This window comes from Callithrix jacchus, chromosome 7 (genome assembly GCF_049354715.1).
Source record: "Callithrix jacchus isolate 240 chromosome 7, calJac240_pri, whole genome shotgun sequence".
NCBI classification, from domain to species: Eukaryota; Metazoa; Chordata; class Mammalia; order Primates; family Cebidae; genus Callithrix; species Callithrix jacchus.
Window position 1 is genome coordinate 41567109 of NC_133508.1, and position 19984 is coordinate 41587092.

At 61.2% G+C, this 19984-nt stretch overlaps 1 protein-coding gene across 3 annotated transcripts in view; it reads left to right on the forward strand.

The window, feature by feature from the left end:
• Positions 1 to 19984, forward strand: part of TP73 (tumor protein p73) — a 90659-nt gene that overhangs the window by 39376 nt on the left and 31299 nt on the right. Inside the window, exon 1 of one of the 3 annotated variants that reach the window (XM_035307478.3) lies at positions 4775 to 5050. The exons of the other annotated variants lie outside the window; for them this stretch is intronic. Within the exon in view, the coding sequence (XP_035163369.1) occupies positions 5012 to 5050 (39 nt within the window). The 5' untranslated portion in view covers positions 4775 to 5011. Of the gene's footprint in view, positions 1 to 4774; positions 5051 to 19984 lie in introns of those variants that run through there. 3 annotated transcript variants of the gene reach the window in all.

Consider the following 19984-nt stretch of genomic DNA (forward strand, 5'->3'; position numbering starts at 1 on the left):
CTCTGACCCCCGTGGGAGTGCCAGGTGCAGACAGACTCAGAGCAGCCCCAACTGGCCGGCTTCAGCAGCCTGGCATGGGGCCCAGGGCTTCGCTGCCTTGAGAATGGCCCCTGGCCCACTGAGCCCAGGGGTCCCAGAGTGGGACTGGAGCTGAACTGGGGGGCATTGTTTTAAAGTCCAGCCCAGGAGCTCAGGGAAGACGCTGTACTGCTGGGGCTGGGGACCTGGACCCGCTCAGTGGGGATGTGGGCATGGAGGGCTCTGAGTGGCCCCTGGGAAACTTGCACCTGCAACTCAGGGGCCCAGTTCTAGCCCCACCACAAGGCTGGGAGCTTGGACAAGAATCACCACACAGGCTGGTCCATGGGTCAGACAGGCGGTCTGGTGCAGGATGCTTCCGGAGCTCCTGACAGATCTGAGTTGGTGGCTCAGGCAGAGTCCTGCTTGTGGAAGAGGCTGCACACGCCCCTGCCCCGACCTGCCCCTGGCAGCTCCCTCTGGCCACTTGTCCCTGGGTGCTGGTGGCATCTGGCTGCTCCCATCCTCAACGGTGGGTCTGGGGCTTGTCCAGCAATAGGGCCTCAGTTCAGGCAGGCACAGTGCTTGAGCTCGGGACGCCAGCCCTCTGGGGTGGGGCGTGCCTTCTGGGTCTCGGGAACATGGTTCAGGAAAGTGGGGTGTAGACAGGAGCAGTGGAACCCTCAGTGGGCCTTGGAGGAGTCCCAGGCCACAGACTTATCAGCGAGACCATGAACTCTGTGTGGCCACAGCAGGAAGCGACTCTGTGGTCACTGTGGTCATCTGGCTTCAATGGCCCAGAAAAATCCATCAGGTAGAGGCGGCTGTGGCTGGGGCTCCAAGGCCCAATTTACTGGGTTCAGGACGCGCCCCTTCCCTGCTAGCTGGGCAACACTTAAAGAATCATGTGGCCTCTGGGCCTCCAATTCCTGTCCACAAAATTGGGCTACTGAGAGCATCCGAGTCATCCACCGACTTGAGGCTGTCTGGTGGTGCCGGTCCCATCGGGAGCGTGCGACAAACGCTAGGTGTGAGGGTGAGGGCAGGGAGGATGCCCTATATTTAAGAGAACTGCTCCTTCAGAGACCAGAATAGCACAGCCAGCAGGGGCTAGGACAGGACCACCGGCCCAGCACAGGTCCTGCCTGAGTTGCTCCTTGCCTGGGGCTCTGGCTGTCCCTGAAGACCCTACGTGGCTCACAGGGACCTCACTAAAATAGGTCCCCGTCCTGCAAGACGAGAGCAGGGGGAAACCTGTGGCCCCTGGCCTCCCCGTGGGCTGGGGAGGGTGGGCTGAGGAGCCACAGCTAAAACTGACCCAGCCTCTGCCCTCTTGGGGCCCTGGCTGGTGTCCTGAATGAAGAAGGCTCGATGCGGCTCTGGGTGCCACCTGGGTGGGGTCTCCCTGGCCACCCCCAGACTGCTTGGGAGGAGCTGCAGAGGATTAACCTCCCTGGGAGGCTCACAGGGTTTGAGGAGGCAGTGGGAGCATAGCTGTGGGGGCAGGGGTCCTAATCCTTGCTGGGACCCACCTGAGGAGTTTCTGCAGTGCTGGGCCTCAGCTGAGGGTGAATCCCTGCCCCTCTGAGCCCCAGTGTCCCCTCAGACAAAGCCAGGGCAGGGCAGTGAGACCCGAGGCCACTGCTGGCTCTCAGAATGCTCCACAAGGAGGGGGGACATGGGAAGGGAGCAGAGAGGGAGCAAAGAGGAGAGAAGCAGGTGCCTCCTGCCTCCCTCTGCACCCCTCCCCCTTCCCCCTCCCTCTTTAGAGCCTCCTCCAGGCCCGGCCCCTCCCCCAAGTCCCTTCCCGCCTCTCCTGGCGCCTTTCTCTGGCGACAGCTGTTGTGGGCAGGTGGGCTACGGAGCAGGGACTAGGGCTGGCAGGACAGAAGGCGGGCTGATCTTCCCGGGGGCTGAGGAACCCACCAGCACAAACACCCCCAGTCAGAACCCACAGACACCTGGGGCTTAACACCCCTGAGGTCACGGCCCAGGAACCCAGCAGCAGCACAGACACCCCTAGTCAGAACCCACAGACACTTGGGGCTTAAGACACCTGAGGTCACTCAGGATAGACCTTGCTGATTTGGGGGAGGGGCATTCTCCCCAGGCCCAGGAGAAGGAAGGGCCCGGGTCCGGTGTGTGTGTGTGTGTGTGTGTGTGTGTGTATGTGTGTGTGTGCGCGCGCGCGCACCCATGTTTGTGTGTGGTCCCCAGGAAGGGGCAGACGGGCAGAGAGGGAAGGGTGCCCCTCCCTTCCAAGGAGGCTCTGCAGCTGGAGGAAGGGCGGGGTGGGGCATGGGAGCAGGGAGGGGGCTCAGCTTGCCACAGTCAGCTCTGAGACTCCAGCCCACTCATTACCCCCTCCTAGAGAGCCCCACAGCCTTTCCTTCGGTGGGTTTCCGTAAGGAGGCCCTTTGGGGCTGTGCAGACCTGAACCCCACCAGCACCTGGGTCTCAGCGCCTTGCAGCTACTGCGGCCTCTTCCTTGGGGTGTGATGACGCCAGCCACGACCCTGTATTATGAGTTTGGCCTTGAACTGACACTGCAGGTACCAGGAAACGAAGTCCCCTTTCCATTCTGGCAAATACTGCTCCCCCGGACGTAGTGCCTGGAGAGTAACGTGGGCTGTGGCAGCAGCGCTCCCCGCCTGTCCTGTGGCCCAGGGTCCCAAGGAAACAGTCAGTGGGGTGGAATCCCCAGGGAGTCAGAAGCAGAATGGCAGGTGCAGAGGACTCAGCTGGGAGGGAAACTGGACGAGGCACTGAAGGCCAAGCCAAGGGGGTGTGGCCCCAGATCCCCGTCCCTGTCCTCTGCAAAGCCAGGCCTTGGGGATATTTGCATAAAGCTGGGTGCTGCTCTGGTGCAGAGGCCAGTGGTTTTTGATGCTTTTGAGTTGGAAGCATGCAGCTCAGCTGCCCTGTGATCCCTGCAGCCTGGCCCAGACGAAGGGGTGGAGGGACGCGGGTTCTCGGGCACGGTGCCCTGGGCACGGGTGGGGTTCGTGCCGAAGGCAGCCTGGCTGACATCCCGCCTCACGTCCTTCCTCTTTGCGAGATCCTTTTGGCTATTTATAAAACCAACAGGTTGGCCCTGTGCATGGGGACTTGCCTGAGCCTTTTTCAATCCATCATTCCCTTTGGAATGGGAGGATGCAGCAGGCAGAGGTTGGGAAATGCGCCATCGGGGGTGGGGAATGGAACCCAGGTCCCGCCTCTGCCTGGCTCTGAGTGTCCCTCCATCCCTGGGGAGCCCGCCCCCAACCCAAGAGGGGTCCCAGGCTCAGAAGCAGAAAGCACCCCCCCAGGGCATCTCCCATCCCAGCAGGAGTGTCCCTGGGGCTCACCCTGGGTCCCCCTCTCCCCATCAAGGAGACTGCTGCTTACTCCAGAACCTCCAGTCTGGGGACCCGCTGCAGGGGGGTTCCCGAGAGGCACCCTTCCTGAACCTGGTCTAGCAAACAAAACTGTCTCCTGCGTGCCGCCGCTCTGCCTGCTGGGGGCTGAGATCCTGCTATAGGAAGAGATGGGCGTCCAGGTCTCACCTGCTGCCTCCCTGATCCAGGCCCCAGTCCCTTGAGGCACAGCACCCAGAGCCGTCCTTTCATCCTTAGCCCTGCCTGCTGGTGGGGCAGTGTGGGTTCTCGGGGCTCCTCAGGCGGCTGCAGTTCAAGCCTCCCCTGCCCTCACCCAGCTCTGCCTGCTCTGCCGGGGGTGGGGATGATGGAGGCCCCTGCCAGCTTTCGGGGGGCACAGCAAGGAAGAAGGAAGCTGGGGAGATGGAGACAAGAAAAAAGTCAGGTGGCTTGGGATTTGGCAGGAAAAGGCGGAAGGAAAGGGACTCCATGTGGATTTCTCGGCTCCCCGTGGATTTCTCAGCCCTCGTGGTGTGGGAACCACAGTGCCCTGGGGACCTGAGTCCGGGTCTGGGAGGGCAGGTCCCCAGGTTTGTCTGGGTATGGATGCCTTGCCTGCTTCCAGCGGGACTCAGGCCCCTCTGCCAGGGGCAACTTTGTACCAAAGATGGCTGAAACAGAATGAAAATTCAGCCCATGGGGAGTGGCGGTTACCTCAAAGGCCCCAGTAGGCAGGTGTGGGCACCACTGCAGAGCCCTGACTGACTGTGCCAAGGCCGTCCACCACTGCAGCGGGCCCCACCACCGGGCTCTTCTGTGGCAGCAGGGGCTTGTCCGTGTTTCCCAGAGACTTGGCCAGTGCCAGGGTGGGCTCCAGACACACGGCCCTGGACTCTTGGACTCACCCCTGCTTTGGGCAGGCAGCAGGAAGCTGCACCCTCCTGCTCCTGTCTCCTCAGGGGTCCAGGGTCACAGCCTCACATGAGCCCCTCCTCTCCATGCAGCCCTTGGGGTGGTCCCAGCGGACCACTGAGCTCCCTGCACAAGGGGAAGAGGTACCCCACCAGGGTCGCCAAGGGAGGTGATGGCATCTTTCCCCTTGGGGTGGCACAGTCTTGCCTACCACGATCTCCAGGGTCGGGGCTCAGCCCTCGTGCTTGGGAACGGAGGCTGCCTTGTGGGATGAGGCCCCGGGGCCCCCAGAACCTTCCCCAGACGGGCAGCATCTCCGAAGGAGCCCTGGTGGGTTTAATTAGGGAGCCGGCACTGACCGGCGTCCCCGCCCTCCCCGCGCAGCCTCCTTGGTGCGGTCCAACACATCACCGGGCAAGCTGAGGCCTGCCCTAGGCTTGGATGAATACTCATGAGGAATAAAGGGGTGGGCCGCGGGTTCTGTTGTTGGATGCAGCCAGTTGACAGAACTCGGGGAGATGGGAAAAGCGAGAATGCCAGCAAACCGCATGCATGTGCCCGAGCACCCTCGGCTCCCTCCTCCCTAGCTGCCCGGCCTCTCCCCTTCAGTCCACGCTGCCAGGCGGCCACGACCCTGACCCTTCCCCTCGGGCCGCCCAGACGCATGCCTCGTCGTCCTGCGGGACAACAGCTCCCCGCCGTGTGCAGACCCCCCGGCGCCTACCATGCTGTACGTCAGTGACCCTGCAAGGCACCTGGCCACGGTAGGTGTGACGCACCCTTCACAGGATCTCTCCAGGGACTTTGCAGGGGATTTTGCCTCGGTGGAGGGTTCAGAGGGCCATCCTTCTGCCTGTCTCCCTGGCCCGATGTCTGCTGCCAGGTAGGGTGAGCAGAGGTGGGAAGGGAAGCATTGTGGGGCTAGAGGCAGGTCCTGGGCATGGAGCAGGAAGATTTGGGCCCCCACAGCCTGTTCCCACCTGCTAGGTGGGGACCTGAAGCCAGAGAGAGGAGGCCGGGTCCAGGCCGATGGGGCTACTGGTGCTTCTCCCTTGCACTCGGGGGTCTCTGATGCTCCTTAGCTTTGGGGCTGGTGGCTTGGTCCAGGCTCAGGGTTTCCGAGCTGTCCTGCCCTGCCCCAGCCACCAGGAGCCCAGTGCACCCCTGGAAGTCATCCATGCCCCTGGGCATGGGTTCAAAGCTGCCTCTACCCTCACCTGGGAATTTGCTCATTTGACAGCAGTGGCAGACGGTGCTTTTTGGTGACCCCATGGGCTCTTCTCGGTGTGGGTCTGAGCTCCAGGGCCAGGACCAGCAGCAAACTGGGCTCGAGACCTCTTGCAGTCCCCCTCATGCAGTAGGCAGCTGGCCTGGCAGAGGGGAGGGCAAGGCCTGCAGCTTGTGGTTGGCCCCTGCGGCCTGAGCCCCAGGGACCCGGCCTCACTTCCAGACTTGCCAGGTCCCCAGGGCCAGGCATGCACCAGCTGCTAATTGTGAAGGTGGAAGGCTGGGCACAGCTGCTCCATGCGGGGCCACTCCTCCCAGGGAGGCAGACAGCTAGGGCCTCGGGCACCTGTGCCACTCGGGAAACTCAGCCATGGCAGGGCACAGCAGGCAGGGAGGAAGAGTCCGGGTGTCCCCAAGCTCTGTTGGCACAGAGATCTGGCCGTGGGCTCCAGGCAGTGTGATTGGGGTGTGTGTGACAGCGACGTGTGCGAATCTGCACACCAGTGTGTACATTGGTGTGCATATGGCGGGTGGGTGTGTGTCTGAGTGTGGGTATGCATGCAATAGACAGGTGAGGATATGTGCAGATGTTTATGTGTATTGCTGTGGATGTGTACAGGCTGGTATGGGTGGGTGGGTGTGTGCACGGGTTTGCATGTGTGGTGTGTATACATGTGGGTATGGGTGGGTAGGTGCTCATGTGTGTCTGTGCGTGTGTGTTACAATGGGTATGTGTATGTTTGTGCCTGTGGCTATGTGTCCCCAGGCAAGGCTTTGAGAAGAGGGGCTGTGTGTGTGTGTGTGTGTGTGTGTGTGTGTGTGTGTGGCCCAGAGGGTGGGGGAGGGTGGGGGACACCCAGCTCCACAGCCTGCTGCAATGCTGACTCCATGCACGAGAGTCTAACGGCACCACGGCCTCTCCACACGCCCGCGTGATCTTTTTATCTGAAACCCAGAGCTGGGACTGCGACCCAGAGCAGCAGATGGCTACCTCAGGCATGGGGTGTCCCTCTCCCCTGTCTGGCTGTCATCCAGTTGTTCATTGATACGTGTGTCCACCAACACGTTGCTATTAGAAACGAACAGCCAGCCTGTGGCTCCTGGTGCGGGGGCAACCTCCTACCCCCAGACTCTCAATGGAGGTGGCCTGTGAGCTGGAAGGGGCTGTTCCCTGGCTGCTGGACCACCTGGAATCCAAGGTGGAGCCGGAAGCCCCCGGTGGAGAGGCCAGTGTCACTGCCTGGCCAGCCGAGAAGCCTGGGGACACCAGGGACTCTGGTAAAACCTTTTCCCTTGAATGGAGCAGATGTCGTTGTGTGACTCACCTTTGGGAGGCAGGCAGCAGACTACACCAAGGTTGAGTATGCGGCCACGAGGACACCTTTCCCGGGAGGGGCAGGGGGTAGAGCCCTACTGCCCCGGCCTTCGGACTCTCACTGCCCGCAGGAGCCGCTCACTGTGTCCACTCGGCTGCTGCTGCCCGCTGCCCTGGGCATCAGCAATGGCCAGCTGTGCCAGCACTGTTTCTTTTTAGACCAAGGATTACTGTGGTTCGTTCATTCATTCGTTCCATCAGCAAGCGTCAACTGGGCACCTTTGTGCATTAAGCTGAGTGTCAGGGGCAGGTGGAGGTGGTGCCCAGAGCCAGCTGTGTCTCCCACACCTTCTCTCTCAGGGGGAGGCGGGCTAGGCTGGGCCATCCTAATGGGCTAGGCGGTGACTCAGTTTCCCCATTTCTGTGCCAGAGAGAGAATTTGTGACCTTGTCTTACTGCATGAACGTTTTTTGAGAAAGAAAATGGTATTTAGCCCAAAGGGTTTTAAACCCAATGTGAGTGAATAGAGGGGTGCTGGAATTCGTGGCTTTGTCTAGCCCATCCACCCTGGTTACTCCTATGGAAGTAGAGCGGCCACTCTGGAGCCCGCTGGGCCAGCCTGGCCCTGCGAAGGGGCGTCTGGGTTGCGGGACACTGTCTGAGCCCCCAGCTGGGCCCGCTGAGTGCACCCAGCCTGGCACAGGATTCCAGGGTGGGCTCAGGGTCTGCCTCTCTGGCACCTGCTGGCTGAGTCTTTGGGCAGCGACACCTCTCTCTGAGCCCCAGTCTCCTCTATGACCAGGACAGTGTTCACTGTAGCCGCTCAGCCGGGGTCTCACTGTGGGACCCAATGGGAACTGCCACCACTTGCTGTAGATGGGGACGCAGGGAAGCCTGGCCTGGAGAGCCGCAGCCTCAGCCTCCTTCTCCCGAAATCCCAGCCATGCTCTTCACTCAGCTCCCACACGGTCCTTCTGCACAGGGGACTGGATAACCTCAAAGTGGCTTTGGCCAAACAAGGCCATGTTATGGGTCTGTGGCCCCCACAAGGCTGGGGTCAATCAATGCCCAGCCCCGAGGTAGATACAGAGACATTGCCCACATCTCCCGCCTGCAGCAAGGAGGGAGCCGACAGCTGCACCAGTGGGGCCTTTCTAGAAGCTGAACACTGGAGACCGCGGAGCCAGGCGCGGTCCCCCAACGCCTGGGAGTCTCCCTGCCTTCCCAGATTTCCAGTTCATGGCCCCGCTGCCCCCCGCCTCCTCCCGCGGCTGCTGTTCTTCAGCTTCAGGGTCTCAGGAGGTTAGCAGAGTGATGGGAGACGCCCTAGCTCTTCTGCGCCCTCTGTGTGGAGGAGCTCGAGCCTGCCTCGCCGCAGCGCCTGGCCTGTTCCCGCCTGTCCCTCCGAGCGGTGGGCCTTGTGGGAAAGTGGCCACCGCTGTGCGAAGGAGCAGCACAGACAGGTCCAGGGTTTTGGACCCCCTGTGCGCCCTGTGGAGCCGGTGTCTGCTCTGTTCCTGCCGAAAGTGGAGCCAAGGGACTCAGCTGGCAGACGTTCTGGAAGGACCCCTGGCTGCAGTGCTTGGAGTAGGCCACAGGGGGGCAGGCCTGAGGCCAGGAGCCATCTGCAGACTGGGGCCATCCAGGGGAGGGGGCAGCCCTGCCAGCCAGGTGGTTTGATGCCGTGGGATTCTGGGCAGCATTTGCTGATGGGCTGGATGTGAGGGGAGGGTTGGGGGACCCTATGTTTTCTTCTCTGAGATGAGGAGAATTTCAGCAGGGCAGGAGTGAAAATGCCATGGTCAGCTGTGGCCATAGCCGTGGCTGTGGTTAGCTGTGGCCATGGCTGTATTGGAGATGCCTAGCAGCCATTGCACAGCTGAGGAAGAGCCCCATGAAGGGGGGAGGATGACGAGAGTGCAGTTCCCGAAGCCCCGTGAGGAGGGGGTGTCCAGTGATCCTGGGGCCTGAGGAGTGTGACCACCTGGTGGCTCACACCCATGTGTGTCAGAGGATGTGGTGGGCTGGTGGTCAGGCGCAGGGTGGAGTTTGAAGGAAGAGCAGGGAGGATTCCGGAAGACTCTGAGGTTCCGTTTGCAGCCTTGCAGGAGGCTCTGCAGCTCCCCAGGGCAGGAAATGCAGCAGGGTCCGCACGGGAGGTGCGTAAGGAGTTGGAGCCGCACTGGCAGGAGCGGCCACGTGGACACTTAGTTGCTGGTGTGGGCAGGCAGGCTGTGGAGACGACCCACTCTAGGGAGTCCTGGGCATGGGTGCTTACAGTCAGGGCTCTGGGGGTCTGCATGGAGGTGGGAGAGACAGCAGCTGGAGCCGGGCACTGGGCACGTGATGTCCGAGACGCCAGGCAGAGGGGGAGATTCGGAGGGCCAGCCTGGGAGCCAGGAGAGACCGGGCATGAGGGGCCAGCTGAGAGAAGAGAAGAGACTACAGCTCGGCACGCCCAAGGATGCTGAGTTCCCAAGGTTTGAAGAGGGCAGAGCCCAACTGGCAATGACTCAGGGTAGAGTGCAGGCTGGGCAGCCCCCGGCATCCTCCCCAGGCCTTGGGCCATGAAAGACCCGGAGGAGCGGTGGGGCTGGGGTCGCTTGGGGCCAGGGGAGGGGCCAGCTGTCCCAGCTGGAGATCCAGGGGTCAGAGGAGCTACCCCACTCTCCTGCCCGGTGTTCCTGGTGCACACCGCCTCCGGCCCCCTGCCACTCTCGGCCAGCTGCTATTCCTGTCCCCATCATCCTGTATCCCATTGCCCCACCCCCATTACCAGCCTAGTGGGACCTAAACTTCCTAGACCCAAACATAGCTCCTTATCTTCCCATGATGGGGAACAATTTGACATCTCAGCTAGCCAGAAATCCACATGCCCTTTGCTCAGGCCGGAGCCCTGTAGGCACTCTCAATACCCCTGAGGTCCTGTGAGTCCTGCCTGCAAATGTGCCCAGGGCCCCTGCATGCCCACCTCGCACCCGAGGCTCAGAGGCATCTCACAGTTGCTGCCTTTGCGGATGCCCTCCTGTGTTCTCAACGCCGGAGCCAGAGGGAACCCTTGGCAGCCCCGGGTGTCTCTGCTCAGCTCTGGCCACCTCTCCTGCTATCTCCACCACTCCATCTCTCTCTGCAAAGGCCCTAGGCCCTTCCTCTGGCTGCAGGCTCTCTGCCCTGCTGGTCCCCAGTATGAAAGCACGCCCAGGCCTGCCCAGCACTAGGCAGATCTTTCCCTCCTGTAGGGCCACCCTCACTTTTTCCCAAGCCTGTCCTCACCTGGACGCCAGCCCTGGCCTCTGTGTTCGGCTCTGTGATTCCGAGACCGCTTTCCATCCCCTGCACGCTCGCTGGCCAGTCGTCCGTGGGGAGGGCAGGGGCCGTGTCTTGTGCTGGCTGCCGTCTCCCTGCACCTGGGAGGGTGCCAGGATGTCAAGCCTAGGAAATGGGTGTGGAGAGGAGACCTGCCTTTGCGGGAGCTGACTGGGGCCAGCGCAGTGGGCGGGAGCTTCTGTCACTCTTGAGCCCACTAACCGGGAGGGGATGCGCAGAGTGGGGCTGGGCCATTCCTGAGCAGGCACGCTGCTGTCTCTGGCTCTGGGGCCTCTGCCCTCTGCCTCGATGGCTCCCCACAGCAGTCCTGGGCTGCCTTCTCTACCTTTGGGCTCCTGCTCCAATGTCCCCTTGTCACTGAGGGCCATTGGAGGTGGTGCGCCCCGTGGCTCATGCTCAGTCCCCAACTGGCATGTGCAGGGAGGGGTCCAAGAGCTCCCGGGGAGCACCCATCAGTGTCTCCAGTGCAGCAGAGGGCTGGTGCGGGCGGGGCCTGAGTCACATCTGCAGGACCGGTGGATGGATGGGCAGGGGCATGTGTGCAAGGACGCAGGATGTCAGGGCTGACACCTGGGTTGGACTCTGGGTGCTGACAGGGGGTGGGGGGAGGAGAGAGACGCCTGAGTGAGCTGTGCCTTCCCCCTCATCTTCCCAGGCTCTCGGCACTCTGGGTGGGAGGGCCTGGACCAGACCATTTCCAAGTGGTTAAATAACATCTGTGTGTCTCGTGGCCACCCGCCTCTCATGGGCAGCAGCACAGGGCCTGATGGGGGTTGGGCCTGGACACCCCACTGGGGCCCCCGCAGACAGTCAGGGTCCTCGAACTGGCTGGGCAGGGCTGGTGGCTTAGGCCTCTGGAGGAGGCCTCTCAGGGAAGGTGGGATTGGGGAGGCGGGGGGCAGAAGCTGAGGGGCATGGAGAAGGGTCTGGGGAGGAGGCAGAGCACCATGAGTGGACTCCAGGGTGGTAAGCAGGTGGAAGGCAGTGAGGGTTGAGGAGAGGGTGAGGCAAGGCCCTTGCACCAGGCCACGGTGGCGGCTCAAATTCGGGTCCTGGAGGCCCAGAGGCAGCAGGTTACCCTGGAGTCATCTGATGAGGAGTCCCCTGGGGGTGTGGAGGGAGACACATCTACAAGACCCCATGTGTTGCAAGACACAGAGTGGGTGCTGCAGACGGGCTCAGCCGCTGCAGGCAGATGCAGGCCTCACGGTCCTGCAGACACAGGCCTGGGCAGCTGCGCGGGGCTTCTGGGGGCACGTTTCTCCGGTGTGAGGTGTGGAAAGTTCCACATGGCCCTGACGGGATTGGGCAAGGCCTTGCCTCAGCTCGGGTGAGAGCAGAGGGTGCTGTGTGCACACTGGCAGGAGAGGGGGCTCCCCCGGACGCATGTCGAATCTTGTTGGCATTTCCATCCGTTTAATCACGGGCTCCCGGAGATGCTTGGGAAGTACCGGCGGCCGGAGGTCTCGCCCCGTGGGATAGGCTCCCTCCGCCGGGGCCTGACTGCTTGTCAGTCCCTCACCCCTGGGTGAGGTTGGGGCTCAAGTTCAGACATGCCCGTGAGAGATCAGGGAGTTTGAGGAGTTGCAAACTCTTCAAAAACCCACAACAGTCTCGTCTCAGTGTTCTCCAGGGAGTGGGGACACTGACCTCCTTGTTCTGCAGGGGCTGCGGTCACAGCTCAGAGCCCTGCCCAGGCTGCAGGGAGAAGGCCAGGGGGCCAGGGGGAGGCCAACTGACCCCTCAGGAGATTCCAGGCAGATGCCTGATGCCAGACTCCAGCCAGCAAACACGTTGCCTTCTGGAAGCATCTGCTGGGGCCGTCCTGCGCGTGCTGTGGCACCCATGTCTCTGCACTGTCTGGAGTTCCAGTCCTAGTTGAGGGGCAGAATGAACTGGAAGTGGGGGATAAATGCCGGGAGGGGAGTGGGGAGTGGGGATGCTCAGGCTGGGGCCAGAGCTGGAGAGGTGACAGGAGCGGAGGCGGAGGCGGAGGTGGGGAGGGGCCAGCGGGGCGCGTGGGCTTCAGCTGATGTCCCCGCTTCGCTTTTCCACTTGCCTCCCTCTCTGACTCGGATCCTAACTCTGATTAGGATCACAGGAAGCTCCGTTTCCACAGAGAAGGGGGACTGCACAGCCAGGCTGTGGGCTCTGGCCCAGTCTCCTGATCCCCGCCAAGCCCCGGGATCAGAGCCCTGGGAAGTGGTCCCATCCTTGGGAGCTGGCCCCTGGCCTCAGCTCCCAGTGACCTGGCTGAGAGGGGCTGGTGGGTCAGGCCTCTGGAGGAGGCCTCTTTGGGGCAGTGGGCTCTGAGCAGGATGGGGAGGTGGGGGCAGAAGCTGAGGGGCGTGGAAATGGTCTGGGGAGGAGGCGGAGGCGCTGGGAGCAGACTCCAGGGCAGTGAGCAGCTGGAAGGCAGTGAGAGTTGAGGAAAGGGTGGGCTGAGGCCCTTGTACCAAGCCACAGGCTCAAATTCGGGGTCCGTGGAGGCCCAGGCGGCATCAGGCTTCCCTGGAGTCATCTGGAGTCACCTGGGGTGTGGAGGGAGATGCTCTACAAGGCCCCATGTGGTGCTAGACAGAGTGGGTGCTGCAGACAGAGAGTGAGCCCAGCGGGGTGCAGATGCCGGGGTAGAGCTGGGCTTGGCCAGGTCTGCAGGGAGGAGGGAGTGAGGGAGAGAGCAGGTGTGGAGCGCCCCGACTGTGGTTTGCTGCCTTCGAGTAGGTCACAGGTGGATGTAGGTGGCAGTGGCTTTTGCTTGGCATTGCATTTGGGCCCGTGTCCTCCCTCCCCATCGCCAGGAGTCTTGGGAACAGGAGAGAAGCTCTGGCTGTGACCCTGCGGAGAGGCCTCCTCCAGACACTGGTGGCCCCTGGCAGGACCCCTGTGGGCCAGGGGAGGCAACAAGGGAGGGGAGCCTGGGAAGGGACAGGGGACTGCCTGCTGCTCACTGGGCCCCAAAGGCAGCTGGCGAGATGGGGCTCGCCTTTAGAGAGGGTGAAGGGCAGGAGACCCTGGGCATGCCCAGCGGGGTTGACAGCACGTGGCCAGGCTGTTCCGGCAGGAGAGAGCAATTCACAGCCAGAGGTAAAACCACACATCCCCAGCTCCAATAGAACAGAAACAACCGGCTCCTTTCGTTCCTTCCCATCTGGTGGGACCATACCTGCCTCCGCACGGAGGACGCCTCCCTCGGAAACTCGCCCGATCTGCACAGGGCCTGTGCCCACCCGGGACAGTGGAAAGCGAGCCTGTGGCAGTACCAGCACCCCATGTGACAGGCACTGCTCCCACCTCTTCACACAGTTTAGTCTCCCAGGGCCTCACAGAAACCCTCAGTGACAGGCTGCCCTGGCTCATCACGAGGTGACCAAGGCAGAGAGCTCAAGTGAAGACCCGGGGTCCTGCCAAGGCTGGATGACGGGGCCGGCATCTCAGCCCATGTGGCCCAGGTCTGTTATGAGGCTCACTGAGAGGCGGAAGGGGAAGCCCTGGACATCAGGAACAGCTGGAGAGAGCCTGGGAAGCTTCTGGGAGGTGAGCCTGGAGACGCTGTACAGGTGCAGAGATGCATGGGGTTCTAGCATCTGGAACCCCTGGAGGGGAACAGCACCAACAAAAGCTTGGGGTGTGGATCAGCAGCGCTGGAACAAGGCAGGAGACGGGGCTCCCTCGGGAAGCTGTGATTGCCATCTAAGGGGCAGGAGCTTCATCTTTCATGCCTCTGTGCACGCATGGCAGAGACAAAGGTTTTGGAATGAGGGGCTGTGCCCCACGCTCCCCACCACCCCTGCTGGGCCCAGGGCAGGGACCAGGCTGGAAGTGCCTTCTCCTCCACTGGATGAATCAGCTGAAACCATGGTCTTTGGAGACGTGGCTGGAGTCACTGTGAATTTTGCTGGCAGGTTTCTGTTATCATTTCCACTAAAAAATACGTTCCCTTCCAGACAGCACCACATCTGTCCTCTGTCACCTGAGGCACAGCTGTGACCACCCGTGCTGTTGCTTTGTTTTCTGTCTTCCTATCTTGGGCCCTGATAAAAGACGCTGTGGATACCGGGAAGTGAGAGGAGCGAACTAGCAGGGAACAGAGACACAAGCTTGAAAAAATCATTTATTTCCTAACTGCATCTAAAAAATCACTCAAGTGGCCCACACCTGTAATATCCCAGCACTTTGGGAGGCTGAGGCGGGCAGATCACCTGAGGTCAGGAGTTCGAGACCAGCCTGGCCAACATGGTGAAACTATCTCTACTAAAAACACAAAAATTAGCCAGGCACAGTGGCTCATGCCTGTAATCCCACTTATTCCCAGCTATTCAGGAGGCTGAGGCAGGAGAATCTCTTGAACCCAGAAGGTGGAAGTTGCAGTGAGCAGAGATCATGTCACTGCACTCCAGCCTGGGCTACAGAGAGAGACTTCATCTCAAAAACAAACAAAAAGAATCACTTGAGACAGTTTACACATTTTAAACAGTCAACATGTGAAATGGAAATCTTTTAACAAAACCACAAAATCCAACTTAATCTGAAAGAGGACGGGCCCCATGGGACGGGAGGTGACGATGGGGCCTGGGGCCCGGCTCCCCTCCAGTGAGGGCAATGAGTCTTTCGATTAATCTCAGCACTTTGGGAGGCCGAGGCTGCCCCCACCCTCCACATTTGGAGAGGGCAGTCTGGACCCTGGGCACTGCCAGGGCTTAGGACTATGGCTGACCTGGTGGGTTGTAGCATACCGTGGTCACGTCCCCCAGTGGCTTCTGAAGGCCGCCAGGGCTGGACAGCCCATGTGGTTTCAGGGTCTGTTTCATCCAACCAAGAGTTTCTGAGTGTCGTCCCGGTGCTGGCTGCCAGGACACCTCAGGGAACAAGGAGCCCCCGACCCCTGTGAGCACCTGTCCCCAGAAGCACCTGTTCTTCCCCTTCTGTCCCTGTGCCTGGGGCTTATCAACTCTCCTCTGAGTAGTGAATCTGGATTCCTGTCCCTGGTCCTCGGCGGAGCCTGCCCAGCCTCACTTCCTCCTGGCTGGATTTTGTGCCAAGGCGTGGAAGTCACGCCTTGTGCAAAGGAGCTTCCTGGACTCTGGTTCCAGGAAGCCTCCCGGGAAAGTCAAAGTCTCAGGGTACCGTATCTCTGGACCCTCCCGATCCCCACGACCATCCTATGAAGCGCACATTGATTTCTTTTTTTTTTTCTCCGAGACAGAGTCTTGCTCTGTCAACCAGGCTGAGTGCAATGGCGCAATCTCGGCTCACTGCAACCTCTGCCCCTGCCCCACCACCATTCACATGATTCTCCTGGCTCAGCCTCCCGAGTAGCTGGGATTACAGGCGTGCACCACCACACCCAGCTAAATTTTGTTTTGTATTTTTCGTAGAGACGGTGTTGTGCAGTGTTTGTCGGGCTGGTCTTGAGCTCCTGACCTCAGGTGATCTGCCTGCCTCAGCCTCCCAAAGTGCTGGGATTTTATCCCCATTTTGCAGATGAGAAAACAAAGGCCCAGGGAGGTGGAGCCATGGACCAGGTCACACAGGTGGAGCTGGGACTTGGCCCAAGGATTCCTGACCTCAGAGCCCTGCCTGGCTCCCATGGGTCCCTGGTAGGCCTCCCCTGCCCCTCTCCTGGATGGGCAGAGAGGCTGATTCTCAGGGTGGTGGCGTGAGGGCATCAGTAGACCCAGAAGAACCTGCTGTTCTGGGATGAGCGGCCCTGGCCACCATTTCCTGCCCACCTTTCGGGAACCCCCAGACCCCAGACGTCATCGTCCCCAGCCTGGCTGACAGTAGGTGCTGGAGGCTTGGATTGGGGGGCTGGGCTGAGCTCTTGCTTCTACACACTGCTCCTCTCTGCTCTCAGGCAGGCAGGCAGACCAGGGGCAGGCAGGACCCACCACACCCTCCTGGAGGGGGCCCAGCTCCTGGGTGGCCTATTCCTCTCTGACCCCTCATTTTGGAGCAAGGTCACCAGCCTGCTGCCACCCCAGGGGCATGGGTGAATCAAACAGTGAGGTCTGGGAACTGTGTTGATAAAGCAGCCCCATTTATCACTGCCTGCTGCCCACGTCCCAGCCTGCAGCCCAGAGCTCATCTCCAGCAAAGGTGCCCCCAGGGAGGCCCCCAGCCCTCTGCAGGAGGAGAGACAAGCCCCCCCTGGGTGGGGGATGGCAAGATTTTCCCTAGCAGAGCACTCTGGCCCCCTCTAACAAGGCCCTGGGGCCCCAGTGGGGCCTGGTGCATCCGTGGCCTGGAGGCTGGCGGGAAGGCCACCCGCTGGCACCCTGGCTCCCGTGCACTCCTTGGGTCAGGCCCAGGAGCCCTGCACACACATGTAGGCACTTGTGGCCGCCGCGGGCCGGGCGTGTCCTAATTAGCCCACTATCTTGGGAGCTCTTGTTGAAAGCAAAACAAACCAAAAAAGTGCGGGTTTGGCCCGGGTTTCTCCCTGCAGCTTCCGGGGGCTCTGGTTTTGGGAGACCCGGGGCTCCTGTGCAGGCCTGGGTTAGGTCCAGGGTTTCCCGCTTCAGCAGCTTGACCCCAGGCAGGAACCAGGCCCCAGGCAAAGCTCTGTGCCCCCAGGCAGGAAAGGTAAGACCAGAGTCCTCTGAGCCAGGTGGAGGGGCTGCTAGAGGATGCCTGGGGAGGTCTAAGTGGGAGGACAGTGACCCAGAAAGCCCCCCACACTTCCCAGACACTCAGAGCTTCAGCTGCAAAACCTCTGCACCCACGGGGGGTGTGACAGACACGGTAATCACAGTCAGGGCCAGCGTGTAGTTGGTGGGGGCGGTCCCGGGGAAGCAGGAGCAGAGGACGTCGTCCCCTGGGCACAAGGACAGACCGGGTGCCCCTGGGGTGGAGGGGCTTCGGAGGCCCACACCCCATGTCATTGAGCCTGAGGATCAGAGAGAACCGAAGGGAGAGGCCGACATCGGGGCCCTGCGTGGGCGGCTCTGCTGAGGAGGGTGGTGCCGAGAGGGCTTCAGGCCTGTCGTTCCGACACTTCTCCACGAATCAAAATTTGCACACTTCTCCATGAATCAGAATTTGCACGCGGGGCCGCCTGCTGCAATGGCCCGGCTCGCTCCCGCCGGCTGTGCTGGGCACAGACTCCATCGGCTCCTCTCAGCTCAGTGACTCATCCCTCGGCATCCTCTTCAGATCATTCAAGAATGTGGACACGTTAAAATGTGAACCACGTTGTCCGGGGTCCACATCCTGCTTCTCCCAAACAAGGGAGGCTCAGGCTCTGCCCCACTGTGGTCCTGGTCTCACGGATGGAGCAGGGACGGGAGTTGGGGGGTGCTGCCGCCTGCCCTTACCTGCTGTCTGGACCTGAGAGGCCTCAGCCGGGCAGTTCTCCGACCCCGGCTGTCCTTGCCCAGGAGGCTCAGATGAGTCCGGTGGGGAAGTCCTGCCACCCCGAAGCCAGCCCAGGCCCAAACAGGGAAGCCCTTTTTAGAAAATCCACTGCTGGTCACCTGGAAGAGAGAGGTAGCCATGGGGTGGGGGGATGGGCAGGCTGGCACCAGGCACCCAGTGGTGGGAGGGGCCGGCTCATGTCCCACACTCACTCCTGGGCAGCTGGGCTGGGGGGAGCTGTCCTCACGTCCCACACTCACTCCTGGGCAGCTGGGCGAGGGGAGCTGTCTACTGATCGCACACTCACTCCTGGGCAGCTGGGCTGGGGGGAGCTGTCCGCTGGTCGCCAGCTCACTTGCTCATTGAGCCTCTCAGCAGCCTCTGTAATGACAGCACTGACAGGGGGAACTGCGTGTGTCATTCTGCTTTTTCTAGTAGCCACATTCAAAATGGTGTAAAGGAAATTGGGGACGTTAGTTAGTTATTTCCCGTATTTACCCCAGCTGTGATGGTTCCAGCTTGTAATCAGCAGGAAATGATGACTGAGGAGTTTCTGTTCTTTTTGTGGCCCTGAGCCCTTGGAAGTGGGGTGCCCTCACACACTCGGCTCAGCTCCCTCCACACTTCACGCACTTCCTCGTGTGGCCAGTGGCCCCTTCATCCAGAGCCCCTGGAGGCTCACGGCCCAGTAGGGGACTCAGAGGTTTTGGGGTACATGTGAGCCTGCCCTGCCAGAGAATGGCTGTTAAGATGCTCCGACTGGGTGACAAGAGAGAGCACCTGAGGCCCAGGGGCTGCTCCTGCCAGCGTGGCCAGGGCTAACCCCTCAGACCAGTGACCTCTGAGCCCAGACAGGGCTGGGGAGGAGTCATGTGCAGAGCAGCAGTGGAGGCCCCAGGCGGGGCCGTGGGCCTGCGCTCAGGAGCCCGTCTCGGGCACCTCGGGGGCGTCTTGGGCCTTGGTGAGGAGTCTGGGAGCTGGGGACTCCGGGGCGGGGCCTGTGCTGTGTGGCTAGCTTGGCACTGCCCCATGTCACCCCAAACTCCCACATGTGCAGCTGAGGCAGGGCCCATTCTTTCTGGAAGGAGCCTGCTGGCAGCTCACCGATGCCCAGACAACCAGGAGGAGTGGGAGTGGCCATTCTACATCTTTCTCTGAAGGGGGCAGTGGCTGCTTCCCCAGAGCCCCTCACAATAGCCAGGAGCCGGAGAGGTGAGGGTCACCCCTCCCTGGGATATGATGCTTTATTTTGTTTGGTTTTGTTCTTTGAGACAAAGTCTTGTCCTGTCTCCCAGGCTGGAGGGCAGTGGTGTGATCTTGGCTTTCTGCAGCCTCAGATTCCTGGGTTCAAGAGATCCTGCCGCCTCAGCCCCCAAAGTGCTGGAGTTACAGCTGTCTTCGCCATGATGTTTTTAAGTTGGCACCATGTTTCCAAGGCCTGTCCACGCGGCAGCGTGTGGGAGCTTCCTTCTGTCTTATGGCAGAGTAAGAGGCCATTGTAGAGACACATGTTTCTTTCTCTGTTTCCCAGTCAGTGGACCCCAGGCTCCTGGGAAGGACCTGTGGTGCAGGGAGTTATGAAGGTGGTGGAGAGTGTGACAGAACCAGGAAGGAGGCCGAAGTGGTACCAGAGAGGTGGGCAGGTCCTGTGCTGCGGGGGGTCCCCATTCCATTGGTGAGTGGCACCCCAGATTGATAGCTCATGGCCAGCTGACTGGTTCCAGATGATGGCAGCTTTGGCCAAGACCTCATCGTGCTAAGGCCCTTGCAGTAGAACCAGGGCATGGGTTGGACCTGGCAGCTCAGGCCTGCTGGGAGCACCCAGGGAAACTGCCTGCCTGGCCTGTGGTGGCCCTGGGAACAGTGGGGATGGCTTTGATGAGCACGAGTCCCCTGCCTCCTGCCCCTCCAGCATCCCAGGCTGAGCTGCCTTCACTTTGCAAAGCACTCAGTGGAGGATTCAGTAGAGGACTCAGAGAGGACCAAATCTCTGGACTTACCTGGCGTCCTCCTCCCTCGGATGCCAGAGGGGCTGGAGGCCTGGGGTCCTAGTCAGGAACCTCAGTGGATGTGAGCCCGTAGTCTTGCAGAGTCCAGGGCCTCTAGGTCTCTAAGCCCAGCCTCCTCTGATGGAGAAGGCCGAGGTGCAGGGAGGGGCTGAGCTGGGAGTGCTGGCCTGGCCCCTGCACCCTCATGTGCAGGGATGCACCTTTGTTTCTTGGCTTGGAGGGGGCAGGCCAGTGTGGGGGGAGGGTGTGCTCACAGCACACCACAACTTCTCTGAAGAGGGGCACAAGGCAGAGGGACCCCCTATGCCTGGCTCTGCACCTCCCTGCCCTGCAATCCCAGTTCGCCACCTGGGGTTCTCGGCCTGTGCCCTGCTGATGACCTTTGTGCTGCCTGCTGGGGCCACTGGATCACCCAGGGCCAATCGTCTTCCCAGCCCCATACCTCAGTTTCCTCATTGCAAAAT